Source organism: Pristis pectinata, chromosome 10 (genome assembly GCF_009764475.1).
Source record: "Pristis pectinata isolate sPriPec2 chromosome 10, sPriPec2.1.pri, whole genome shotgun sequence".
In the NCBI taxonomy this organism is placed as follows: Eukaryota; Metazoa; Chordata; class Chondrichthyes; order Rhinopristiformes; family Pristidae; genus Pristis; species Pristis pectinata.
In genome coordinates, this window is record NC_067414.1 from 97,448,416 (window position 1) to 97,461,887 (window position 13,472).

At 43.5% G+C, this 13,472-nt stretch overlaps 2 protein-coding genes across 4 annotated transcripts in view; one reads left to right on the top strand and one right to left on the bottom strand.

Annotated features, from left to right (window-relative positions):
- Nucleotides 1-359: 359 nt before the first annotated feature.
- LOC127574795 (cold-inducible RNA-binding protein B-like) lies at nucleotides 360-1,788 on the bottom strand. Its single transcript, XM_052024149.1, has one exon. The coding sequence runs from the start codon at nucleotides 1,780-1,782 to the stop codon at nucleotides 1,321-1,323; it is 462 nt and encodes a 153-aa protein (XP_051880109.1). The 5' UTR covers nucleotides 1,783-1,788; the 3' UTR covers nucleotides 360-1,320.
- A 202-nt stretch (nucleotides 1,789-1,990) lies between these two features.
- Nucleotides 1,991-13,472, top strand: part of soul4 (heme-binding protein soul4) — a 49,975-nt gene continuing 38,493 nt past the window's right edge. For 2 of the 3 annotated variants that reach the window (XM_052024145.1, XM_052024143.1), the window contains exon 1: nucleotides 1,999-2,033. In XM_052024145.1, coding sequence (XP_051880105.1) covers nucleotides 2,008-2,033 — 26 coding nt within the window. In that variant the 5' untranslated portion in view covers nucleotides 1,999-2,007. Of the gene's footprint in view, nucleotides 2,034-13,472 lie in introns of all 3 variants that reach the window. The other variant, XM_052024148.1, reaches the window with a different exon arrangement.

Sequence of the window (13,472 nt, forward strand, 5' to 3'; positions counted from 1 at the left end):
GCTCATCTGATCCAAATCCTCTAATACCTTTGTATATTTCACAAACTGATATAATGCCCAAAGCACACTGTCAAGGCTCAGAAATATGACTTGGGGGGTTGGTAGCAACCCAACAAGCACTTCAAGCCAAGTAACCTGCAATCAAAAAATGGATTTAAACATAAATACCAAAACAATCCAAAACTTAATGGCTTACCTTGATTCTTCTTGTTTCCTTCGAACAACCTTCAAATCTTCAGCACTGACAACATTCATAAATAAAGGAAATAATCATGACAGGAGACATGTTTAGCATGAAAGAATAATCTTCAGGTTCATCTTGGAGTGAATTAGAATGGTTTATAACAAAGACAAGTCACTAGAATTCCTGAAGCTATTTTATTCAGATACATCCACTGGCAAAGATTGGTCTCCCAAGTGGCAATTTGATGTCCAAAAGGGGCTTACCAGCCGATGAAAGTACAACAATGATAAATGAATTTAAATGTATACAGTTTTCAATAAATGAGTTTCAAAATAAAAGACCACGATCAGTTTGCTTTCCAAGAGGCCTGTGACAAGCTGCATGACAGAAGAGCTGCTCTGTAGTCGATTTTCTCATTATGTTTTAGTGACAAGTGACTCAGCACTCGGGTATACTGTTGGCAACATACAAACAAGGTTTCCCGCTCAAATGAATGGTTTCTACGGGTTCCATGTTACTGGTCCAAGTGAAGATAATTAAATGCATGAAAAGATTATAATGCGGGATGGTTTAAGATTTTGATTTTAAAAAGCGTTCAATCCTCATTACGAGATAATTAAGTCAAGAAAATCGGTCGATCGATCAAAAGTAACTCGAGCGATCCGTATTCCGAGACCAAGTCATCTTAAGGATAGTAATCATAAAATGGCCAGGAAGAGGGAGTTAAATAGTTTTCCGCCCGATTTCGTTCTTTGCGCCGCATGGAATTGTGGAAAGAGTTCACCAGAAAGCAAAACGATTTCGACAAATTCCAAAAGGAGCTCACGGAAGGAGACTCGGGCAATTTAATCGCCAACACACTGTCCCAATGACACAGAGGCTCCGTGGGTCGGATTTAAAAATTATCACAGAAAGCCACATGGTAAGCGAGGTTCAAAGTCGAAAGCTCAACTTAAGGAAGACCCCAGAACAAACAACAGGTAACAAAATTAATCATGACAATGGTCAAACTGGGTTTCTAGCATTTTAACATAACAGGCAAATCACATTCATTCACGGCGGCTTTCTGCGGTTCCAGGGCCGCCCTCTCAGCGGCGGGCGGATGGGAATCCGGCACCGACAGTTCCTCCAGGCCATCAGTCATAGTCTCGGTAAGGGCGACCTCCGTAGCTGTTGTAATTGCCCTGGCTCCGGTACCCACCCGAGTAGCTGTCGCGCTCGCTCTGGTCGTACCGGCCTCCGCCCCCATAGGCGCTCCTCTCATTCTCCCAGTAACTGCCGCCTCTCCTCCGGTTACCGTAACCACCGCCGCCCCGGCCTCCGCCGTAACCGCGACCGCCGCCCGTCTTCTTCTCGGCGTGGCCCACCCGGATCTGGCGGCCGTCGATGGACTTGCCGTTCATGGCCTGCAGCGCGTCCTTGGCGTCCTCCGGGTTGTCGAAAGTGATGAAACCGAAACCACGCGACGTGAAGGTCTCCCGATCCTTAATGACTCGCACCTCAGTGATCTGCCCGTACTTGGAGAACTGTTCTTCCAGGGCCTGCTCGTCTGTGTTGAGGCTAAGGCCGCCGACGAATAATTTCCCCTCATCCGACATGTTAACGACGAGCTGAGCGCGCACCTCGCTCGCTGAAAGGAAAGCTTAAAATGGCGCCCAGCGCTCCACCGCACCAGACAAAGAGGAAGAGAAGGCCGGAAATTCCGTCACGCCAGGGAACGCGGGAACCGCCTACCCGGAAGTTCGCTGCTCTCTCCGTCTCCGCTCCGCTCCGCCCCGCCCCCTCTCGCCCTGTGTCGGAGAGTTCTTTTGGAATCGCAGCTCATGAGTCAAATCAGCGTCCAAGGCAGGTAAGAAGCACTAAGGGCTTAACGGGAAATAATTTGTTTCAGAACAAAACCAGTGAAGAATTCATTTGAACAAAGCATTGCGTCACCAGACATCGAATTTAAAGCACAGGATCTGATTAAAGACAAATGGTTATACCTCCAAAGATTTATTCACCAGCTTCTGCAGTTAATGGAACTGTCCCTTCAGTCTACATTGTCTCTCCGAATTATCCGCCAAAATATGCTTCACATTTTGCATTAAATTTCACCATTATTTGCCTGCCCATTCTGCAAGACCGTGTTCTCTTGTTTCTCTAAAATTCATGCCACCTGCAAGTCGACCCTGTAGTCCCACATCCAAGTGAATAAAATACATCATAGAAAGCACTAATCCAAGCTCTGACACCAAGAATATGGCTGTCACCAGGCTCCAGCCTTAAAACAATCATCCACCAGGCCACACCACTTTGTCTTCGAGAGAATTATTATCTGATGCTGGGACTGAATTCTCAAGAGTTCAGAAGAATGAGAGGAGTGCTCATTTGAAAATTACAAACTGTTAGAGGGCTTGACTGTCCAAATGCATCAAAGCTTGGTAGGGCAACTACTCAGCCCAAGACCACAAGAAATTGCAGAGAGTTGTGTACACAGCTCAGTCCATCACGGAAACCAGCTTCCCCTTCATTGTCACTTCCCGCTACTTCTGGAGAGCAGCCACATAATCAAAGACCCTCCCACCTCAGTCACTCTCTCTTCTCCCCTCTTCCGTCAAGCAGAAGATAAAGGCTTGAAAGCACATACTATCAGACTCGTGGTATTTTCTCTCCCACTTTTAATAGACTCTTGAATGGACCTCTCATACACTAAAGATGAGACCTTGATCTCCCAATCTACCTCGTTGTGGCCCTTGCAGTTTGTTTTTCCTGCATTGCACTTTCTCTGCAGCTGGAACACTATATTCTGCATTTTGTTTTCTTTTTGCTACCTTGATAATAATTATGTCTGGCATGATCTGCCTGGATGGCACGCAAACAAAGCTTTTCACAGTATCTTGGTACACATGACAATAACAGTAAACCAAAACCATTGTTCCCCTGACCAAGTCTAACATCAGGAAGCACAGTTTGAGAATAAGGGATAGGTCATATAGAACTGAAATGAAATATTTCTTCATTCAGAGGGAGGTGAACCTTCAATGCTCTATCCTGGTGGGCTGTGAAGGCTCAGTCATGGAGTTCATTCTATACAGAGGTCTATAGGTTTCTTGATATCAAGGAACATGGAGACAGTAATGGAAAATGGTGCTGATATGGACGATCAGCCATGATCTTGATACATAGAGCAGCCTTGAAAGGCCAGAAGGGCTACTCCTGCTTCCATCTGTTATGCCCTCGATTGGAAAATTGTAGTTAGGTTTTCCAATCTTCTACCAACAGGTGAAGTGCTACTTCTTTCTTCCTCGACATTAAAATAAGCAGGGATACTTTTATCTGCATCTGGAGATTTAAGTACACAAATCCACTTAATATCATGCTTAATACTTCACTCTTCTTCTGGCTGCATTGAACCCCCTCTCCATCAATTTTGTGATGCCATACACATTTCAAATCTCCACCCATTAACTTTGATTTCCAAGCCCTGCTCCTGGTAACCCTCATGCCCTTTGATTCTACTTCCCAATTTTCCTCATGTCCTTTTACCCTTCAATTCCTTTTACAATTTGTTTCTTTGTACATTTTTTACCAGTACCAAGCCCAATACAAGCTTTCCTTCCTTTCATGATTAACCAAGCCTGCAGTTCAACATCATGGAAGGTGCAAATATGAATGCCTTCCACTGCTCCAATGCCAATTTACTTTCAAGCAGCTGCTTCTAGTCAACTTCTGCAAAATCACATTTCAGCATGAAAAAACTGGCTTTAACTTCATTTAAAACTTCTATGTTTAATCTAACATTTTCTCATAACAATGCTTAATCTAATAGAAATACTGATTGCCAGAGAGAAATACATTACACCCTCAAGAAGCCCAAGTGTAAGAGGAAGCTTAAATTTGGCATTTGAAGGAACTGCATATGTTCAGAGGTGAAAGTAGATTTAAAGAACCTGTACGTATCAATGCAAAATGTACCAAAAATACCAAGGTAGTTTTGCTATCTTGAACAGGACTATAAAAGCAACTAAAAGGGGAAGAAAAAGGCACAAAATACTCAATTCCAAATTGCATGCCCTAGAAATAAAAAGGAGATCAAAACAGTAGAAAATGCTTTGAATGCACATTGGCAGAGGAATGGAAAATTGCAGATGCAAACAACAATTGTATAGAAGCCACAAATCTAAGTTTATATTCATGATGAAACTTTTGGAACCTTTAATAAGGACAAAATCATAGCAGATAGGTAGAACAAAACATAGGTTCATGAAAAGATTCATTGTGTGACAAAGGAGGTAAATAGATTTATAGCAATGGAATATTGAACTTCATTGAGGGAATTGAAACAGTTTATCTGGTGCTGAAAAGCTATAAGGAAAGAGTTAAATTAGCCAAAACGAACTTCAGATTCCTCCTTAGTACATGCAGTAGTGTGTAACACAAAATGTGGTTGTACGACAAAATGGTGTCAGCTCGGATTGTGGGAACATTGAGAACTTATGGGAGTACCGTAAGTACTCCTTACATTAGATACCAGGGAAGAATGTTTTTTTTCCCCCGTTACAGACCTGTTGTCTCTGTTTCTAAGTTATGTGTTTAGGCTGAAGGTCACAAGTGATAAGGTGGTACAGGCTGGTATCACTAAGGAATGGAAAGTACTGGGGTAAAAGTTACGTTAAGTTTTTGAGGGGTATAAAAAGGAGGCACCTTCTTGGTGCAAATCAGGACCTTTCCTTAGGCTGGGTCAAGACTGGTGCTAAGACACAGACAGAAGACTGTGAAAGGCTGTCAGACACCCAAGGTTCCCTCCGGCATTATATAGATCAGTTCGTTGATTGGTTGATAAGTATTATTTTGCTTCCTTCTGTATTTTAAGTAATCTTCTTCCCTTCTGTATTTTATCCTTTATATAACACTAAAAGTAGTTTCTGTAACATTTAACATATGTACAGTATAGTGCCTCCTGTTTGCAAATACCTCTTGCTGCTGAATCAGGAAAGAACAAGGAACAAATTGTAAAATATTTTCATTACCAAAGCAAGAAAGGAATATTCAATTGGCAAATATTTGGTTAACTGAAAGATTTGTTGTCAGATTGGAATAATGTTACTGGGACTCGAGTGTGGGACATCATGCTTAAAAAAAAATCAGCTATGTGTCACTAGCATTTACACTAGTAAGTTTGGAAATAATACAGAAGTTAATGAAGTCCTAATAATTTTTCATCTGAAACATTAACTGTCCCTTTCCATACACACTGTCTGACCTGTTTAGTTTTTCCAGCATTCCAGAAATGTCGAATACTGGAGACCATATTTAAGGCAGAGGGAAAGTTTAAAGGAGATGTACATGTCAGGTTTTGTTTGACACAGAGTGGTAGGTGCCTGGAACAGGCTGCCAGAGGAAGTGGTGCAAGCAGCTATAATAGTGGCGTTTAAGAGACTATTAGACACAGGGACTGGAAGGAAATGGATCATGTGCTGGCAGAAGAGATTTAGTTTAATTTGGCAGACATTGTGGGCCAAAGAGCCTGTTCCTGTGCTGTGCTGTTCTATGCTCATTTTCCATTCTTTTCTTCCCTTATCCCACGGAGCTTGCCAGGCAAGTCGCGCTGCCTTACCATTAACAACTGGTGAGAAAAGAGGAGAGTCTCTGTGCCTGTGCCTTGCAAGAGTCTAAACGAGGCATATTTGCATTCTTGCCAGTTGATTGGCTTATTAACAACAACAAATAAAGGGAAGGCAGGTATAAGGGAAGCAGCCATTATGTAAGTGGCCAGTGTTCGAGTGGGGAACTGTGGCTTTGGCTCAAGAGGCTTCAGGGAGAAGAGGTGAAGCTAAGTCTCTGGTAAGTTCCTTCCTTTCTTTGCTTTGATGTGTCCTTTAGTGCCAGGCCAGAGTAGTGAGAATGGCTTGAGGGTCAGTGGTGTGTTCAGCTTGTGAGATGAGAGCGTTCTGGGAGACATCCAGTCTCCCTGATAACTACAAATGCACAAGGTGCATCCAGCTGCAGCTCTAATTCCCTAACACTGTCTGTAAGGAGCTGCAGCTGGATAACCTTCAGCTCCTACGGGAGAACAAAGAGTACATAGATAGAGCTACAGGGAGGCAGTCTCTCCGAAGCTACGGGTGGCAGGTAGCTGGGTGACTGTCAGGAGAAAGATGGAGAATAGGCAGGTAGTGCAGAGTACCCCTATGGCTGTTCCCCTCAACAACAGGTATACCGTTTTAGATAATGCTTGGGGGGTGGTGAGGAAGAACGACCTACAAGGGGAAAGCCACAGGGACCAGGTCTCTGGCACTGAGCCAGGTCATGTGGTGCAGAAGGAAAGTGGGGGAGAAGAGGAGGGCAATAGTGTAAGGGAATTCCATAGTAAGGGGGGCAGACAGGAGATTCTTTGGACGTGAAAGAGACTCCAAAATGGTATGTTGTCTCCCAGGTGTCAGGGATGTCTCAGATCAGGTCCACAGCATTCTGAAGGGGGTGGGTGAAAAGCCAGAGGTCGTGGTACATATTGGTACCAATGACATAGGGAGGAAAAGAGATGATATCCTGAAGAGGGAATATAGGAGTTAGGCAGGAAGCTGAAAAGCAAGACCTCAAGGGTAGTAATCTCTGGATTGCTGCCTGTGCCATGTGCCAGTGAGAGTAAGAACAGGATGACTTGGCAGATGAATGTGTGACTGAGGAATTGGTGCACGGGGCAGGGTTTCAGATTTGTTGATCATTAGGATATCTTCTAGGGAAGGTACGACCTGTACAAAACGGATGGTTACACCTGAACTGGAGAGGGACCCATATTGTTGTGGGCAGGTTTGCTAGAGCTGTTGGGGAGTGTTTAAACCAGTTTGACAGAGGGATGGGAACCAGAGTGACAGGTCAGAGGTTGGTTCATTTAGCATGCAAGTAGATACAGAGTGCAGAAAGACTGAGGAAGGACAGGCATTTGGAAGGGCAAAATTGCAGTCAGTTGGATGGGCTGAAGTGTGTCTACTTTAATGCGAGAAGTATCAGGAACAAAGGTGATGAACATAGAGCATAGGTAAGTTCGTGGAACTATGATGCAGTAGCCAATAGAGACTTAGCTGTCACAAGGGCAGGAATGGCTGCTGGACATTCTGGGGTTTAGATGATTCGTTAACCACTTTCTCAAACTGCCCCTGTCACTTTCAAAAAGCCATGCACATATACCCACCGGGCTCAAAAGATGTTTCAAAAGAGACTGGGACGGAGGTAAAAGATGGGGGAGTGACTTTGCTGATCAGGGACAGTGTCACAGCTCGAGAAAAGGAGGATGTCCTGGAGGGATTGTCCACTGAATCAGTGTGCATGGAAGTCAGAAACAGGAAGGGAGCAATCACTCCATTGGGAGTATTCTCAATAGCAGCAGAGATGCTGAGAAGATCAGAAGGCAGATTTTGGGGAGGTGCAAAACTAACAGGGTTGTTGTCATGGGTGATTTCAACTTCCTAATATTGATTGGCTCCTCCTTAGTGTAAAGGGGATAGATGGAGCGGTGTTTGTTAGGTATGTCCAAGAAGGATTCCAGACATAGTATGTGGACAGGCCAACTAGAAGAGAGGTCATATTGGACCTGGTACTAGGTAATGAGCCTGATCAGGTTTCAGATCTCACTGTGGGAGAGCATTTTGGAGTTAGTGACCATAACTCCATAGCCTTGGAGAGGGACAGGAGCAGATGATATGGGACAGTATTTAACTAGGGAGGGGGAATTATGATACTATTAGGCATGAACTTGGGAGCGTAAATTGGGAACATGTTCTTGGGGAAGTGCACAGTGGAAATGAGGTTGTTTAGGGAGTACTTGCACGGGGTTCTGGATAGGTTTGTCCTATTGAGGCAGGGAAAGGATGGTAGAGTGAACGAACTGTGTTTGACGAGATATGTAGAATCTTGTCAAGAGGAAGAAAGCTTACCTGAGCTTTAGAAAGCATGGATCAGAATGCTCTCGAGAGTTGCAAGGTAGCCAGAAGGGAGCTTAAAAATGGACTTGGGAGAGCTAGAAGGGGGCATAAGAAGTCCTTGGCAAGTAGGATCATGGAAAACCAAGGCATTCTACACATGTGAAGAATAGGGGAATGATGCGAGTGAGGGTAGGACCGATCAGGGATAAAAGAGGAAATGTGCCTGGAGTCAGCAGAGGTAGGGGAGGTCCTTAATGAATACTTTGCTTCAGTATTCAGAGAGAAATACTGATTATTGTGAGGATGACGTACGACAGGCTGATATACTAGGGCATGTTGATGTGAGAAAAGAGGATGTGCTGGAACTTTTGAAAAACATTAGGATAGATAAGTCACTGGGGCCAGACAGGATATATCCAAGGTTATTACGGGAGGTGAGAGGAGATTGCTGCACCTCTTGCAATGATCTTTGTGTCCTCACTGGACACAGGAGTAGTGCCAGATGATTGGAGGGTGGCAAATGTTGTTCCTTTGTTCAAGGGAGTAGGGATAACCCTGGGAACTACAGACCAGTGAGTCTTACTTCAGTGGTGGGCAAATTACTGGAGAAGATTCTTAGAGACAGGATTTATGGGCATTTGGAGAAGCATAGGCTGATTAGGGACAGTCAGCATGGCTTTGAGGGGCAGGCCTCACGAGCCTGATTGTCACATCCTCAGAATTCAAACTACATTGGAAGTAGAGCAGTGGATGTGGTGTACATGGATTTTTGTAAGGCATTTGATAAGATTCCTCATGGAAGGCTCATTCAGAAAGTCAGGAGGCATGGGATCCAGAGAAACTTGGTTGTGTGGATTCAGAATTGGCTCGTTCAGAAGATAGGGCAGTGGTAGATGGAGCGTATTCTGCCTGGAGGTCGGTGACCAGTGGTGTTCCGCAGGGATCTGTTCTGGGACCCCTGCTCTGTAATCTTTATAAATTACTTGGATGATCATGCGGAAGGGTGGATTAGTAAGTTTGCTAATGATACAAAGGTGGGTGGGTGGTGTAGATAGTATAGAATGTTGCTGTAGATTACAACAGGGTATTGATAAAATGCAGAGCTGGGCTGAGAAGTGGCAGATGGAGTTCAACCTGGATAAGTGTGAAGTGATACACTTTGGAAGATCGAATTTGAAGGCAGGATACAAGGTTAATGGCAGGACTCTTAGCAGTGTGGAGGAACAGAGGGATCTTGGGGTCCACGTCCATAGATCCCTCAAGGTTGCTGCGCAGATCGATAGGGTTGTTAAGGCATATGGTGTATTGGCCTTCATTAGTCAGGGTACTGAGTTCAAGAGCCAAGCGGTAATGTTGCAGCTCTATAAAACTCTGGTCAGACCACACTTGGAATATTCAGTTCTGGTTGCCTCAATATCTAAGACTCGGATAGGATGTGGAAGCTTTAGAGGGTGCAGAGGAGATTTACCAGGATGCTGCCTGGATTGAAGAGCATGTCTTATGATAATAGGTTGAGCGAGCTAGGGCTCTTCTCTTTGGAGAGGAGGAGGAGGAGGAGGATGAGAGGTGACTTGATGGAGGTGTACAAGATAAGAGGCATAGATCAAGTGGACTTTTTTCCCCAGAGCAACAGTGGCTCACACGAGGGGACACAATTTTAAGGTGATTAGAGGAAGATAAGGGGGATGTCAGGGGTAAGCTTTTTCCAGTGGTGGGTGCGTGGAATGCACTACCGGCAGAGGTTGTGGGGGCAGATACATTAGGGATGTTTAAGACTCTTAGATAGACACATGAATGATAGAAAAATGGAGGGCTATGTGGGAGCGAAGGGTTAGCTAGATCTTGGAGCAGGATAAAAGTTCGGCACAACATTGTGGGCTGAAGGGCCTGTACTGTGCTGTAATCTATGTTCTTAACTCTGAACAGCCTAGTTGTTTTGTGCGCTGATAATTGTCCCCTTTAAGCCATTTCAGCTCATCCCATCAGACACTTACTTTGTTCTACACCCCTCCCCCACTAAGGTTCAGAGGGATATGCGCCAAATGGGAGTTACACAACTGGTCAGCATGGATGAGTTGGACTGAAGGGCCTATTAATGTGCTGTATAGTTCTATGACCTTCCCTCAAATTGAACAATTACTTGCAGACCCAAAACACCAACTGTCTCTTTCTAGAGATGATGCCTGCTTTGCTGAGGTTTTCCCTGCATTTTGTTTTAAATTGCAAAAAAGTGTAGTTTATATTTTTGTGAAAGCTGTGTCTGTGATCCTGCTGGAAGTAAGCTTTTTTCATTGCACCTGTGCATACATGTACTTGTGCTTATCACAAACTCAACTTTGACTTTAATTACATTGTCTGCTCTTCTGGTCAGTTCACATGTCAAATACCAGACACAAAATTAGACACCGTTAAGGGAAATCTCTCAAATGATTACCAGGCAGAAAGAACGAAATTAAAGGATATTCTGAGGGCTCCTTGTCAAAAAATGCCACATCTGCACCAATTTGAAGCCCTGCACCTACAACAGCTTAAAGGGGAAGAACAACATTTGGGATGGCCACTGAGAATTAAGACCATGAGTCATTAGACACCCCACCTTAAACTACCAACACCAGCTGGGCTCCCCCTTCATTTGTCATAGTGTCTGTAAAACCCCATAATAATCTGTCACCCAAGAACTCTCAAAACTCAAGCGGAAGCTAGTAGTTCTCATCCTGAATAACTGCCTAGGACAAAGTCAAAGGAGCCAAATTACAGGTCAGAGTGATTGCTCTTAACATCAAGGCATTATGTTACTCATGAGGGTCACTCTTTCCACAGATGCTGCTTGACTGAGTTCTTCCAGCACTTGTTTCTTTTGCAATTTATGGTCCAAATATCAAGCCACAATGAAATTGAAATCATGAAGCCACTGCTGTAATCAAGGGACAGGAGGGCAATTGTGGCTGATGCATGCCAGTCATCTTAAATCCAAGTTAATAGCCACAGAGTGGAAAAAAAAACAACGCTGCTACAGGAACTCGCCAGGTCAGACAGCAGCTGTGGAGGTAAAGGAATAGCTGATGTTGTGGGTCAAGATCCTACACCCATTCACCTTCTCAGAAGCTGTCTGATGTGCTGAATTTCTCCAGCAGTTTGTTTTTTGCTCCAGGTTCCAGCTCCAGACTCTTGTCACCATTTTAATGGCCACAGAAATACTTTTTGATCAGCTTACAGGATGCAGCATATCAGTCCTCACTGGTGATCTCTAAATGCTTATTAACTGAGGCAGTGAAACTTCAACCACTTAGTTGGTCTGAAGCCACATAACAGATCTTGCAAAAATGGCAGATTTCCCCTCCTTAGTCTTGATAATGAAACAAAACAGGTTATTTTGTTACATGGAGTAGTTTGAAAAAAAATCCAAACGTAACTGAACTTAAATTCCCCATTGGTCACAGTGGGATTTGAATTTGCCTCTCTGGATTTTCCCCTCAATGTCAGCAAAACAAAGGAGCTGGTTATTGACTTCAGGAAGTGGGATGAAGGGTCTCTACCTGAAACATTGACTGTCCATTTCCCTCCATAGATGCTTCCTAACTTGCTGAGCTCCAGCTCCTTTGTGTGTTACATGGTATGATTTGTCTGGATGGCACGCAAACAAAAGCTTTTCACTGTATCTAAGTCCACATGACAATAAATCAATTCCAATGTTTCAAAATTCTAGCCGATAGTCACGTAACTTCAGGATTGTCATAAGGCATGACACCTTTAGATGTTTATCAATTTTCTTCAATCATGAGGTCAGAAATCAGATGTTTACTAAGGGCTCCAGTGTTAAGTTCCATTCACAACCCCTCAGTTAATGAAGCAGTAGGTGGTAGCATGAAGCAAGACTAGAACAACATTCAGGCAAAGGACACCCAAGAGCAAATTATCCTTAATCCACCCAAGAGCCAGACAATAGCCATTCTTGTTAAAGGTCAATCTAATTGCCTACTAACAGTCAACAGGTGTCCTAACACCATCAGCCTAGGGAGAGGGTGGAGAGGTGGGAATGTGGCACCATTAACCAGAAACTGAACTTCACTCACTTAAGACAATGGATGGATTCATAACAGTACTCAAAAATTCACATCATCTATCAGTAATGCACCGTAGCTTCAATGTGCACGATCTGCAAGATGCCCTGTGGTAATTATACAAAGCTTCCTCAAGAGCACCTTCCAAACTCACCATCCATAAGGATAAAGGTCGTATCTTCTTGGGAACACCACTGGCTGCAGCTTATACCCAAGTCACACACCATTCTCACTTAAAAGTAATTGCATGCCTACATCACTATATTTCCTCATAGCACTGTGGAGATAAATTCAGTACATAGACTGCAACAGTTTTAGCCATTTGAGGATATTAAATTATAGGCACAGGAGTTCTCATATCCAAGAACTTCATTTAATTTGTGCCAATTATCATAAATCTGGTTGCTAAGCCACCTGCTGGTAAAAAGCTTCACTGGTGTATCAATAGTCAAAATATTGAACATTTCTCTTCTTCCTGACATAACACACATTGAAAAGGTACAATTTCTGAAACAGCAATTGGGATGACTATATCTAACACAGTCATTTGCTCACCGATTTCTTGTAGCACTCCTGGATTGAAATCACCTGGGGTTGAATTCTATTTCTTATATTGCTGTAATTTATCATCTTCTTTCACTGTGAAAACAAATGAAGGACTCATTGAACACTTCTTCCAATTACTTTTTTGCCACCTTAGTCTTCCATTCCAATCTTTAATGGACCCAATCCCAAAATTGTTCCTAACGTTTCTACAAAATGCTGTTAGCTTTGCCATCCTTTATTCTTTTACTTTTTAAAAAAAGTAATTGTTCTTTGTACTCTTACTTTGTATAACTTTCCCATTCTGCTGCTATGCCACTTATCCCTACATTTGTGGAAGACTTTTCTTTCAGTTTTGTGATCCTTGACTGATCCATTGGTAAACTGCACTCAAAACTTCTTCCTCAGATGTATATTGGCTTGAAACTTCAAACCTGTCTGAGTTTAGCCATTAATAGTTCTACCCAGACTATACCAGTTAACTCACTCTTAACTCTTCAAGACCTGGCTTGTTTTGAGACTCCCTTCTCCTCAAAAGCTAATGAACTGAGGACCATCGTCTCGACTTGCAAGCTGTTCCCCCACCCTAAGACATTGAGAGTCCTAAGACATACCATGAATATGTCAGGAGAAAAATAGTAGCCAAGTCAAGAGTGGATCCCCCTTAGGGACCAAAGAAATAATCCAAGTGTGGCGCCAGGCCATGTGGGCAAGGTCCTAAATGAATACTTCTCATCTATATTCACCAAGGACATAGAAGTTGGCTAGTTCAAGGAGGAG

Coding starts and splice junctions, on each gene's coding strand:
- LOC127574795 (XM_052024149.1), bottom strand. CDS start 1,782: ATGTCGGATGAGGGGAAATTATTCGTCGGCGGCCTTAGCCTCAACACA.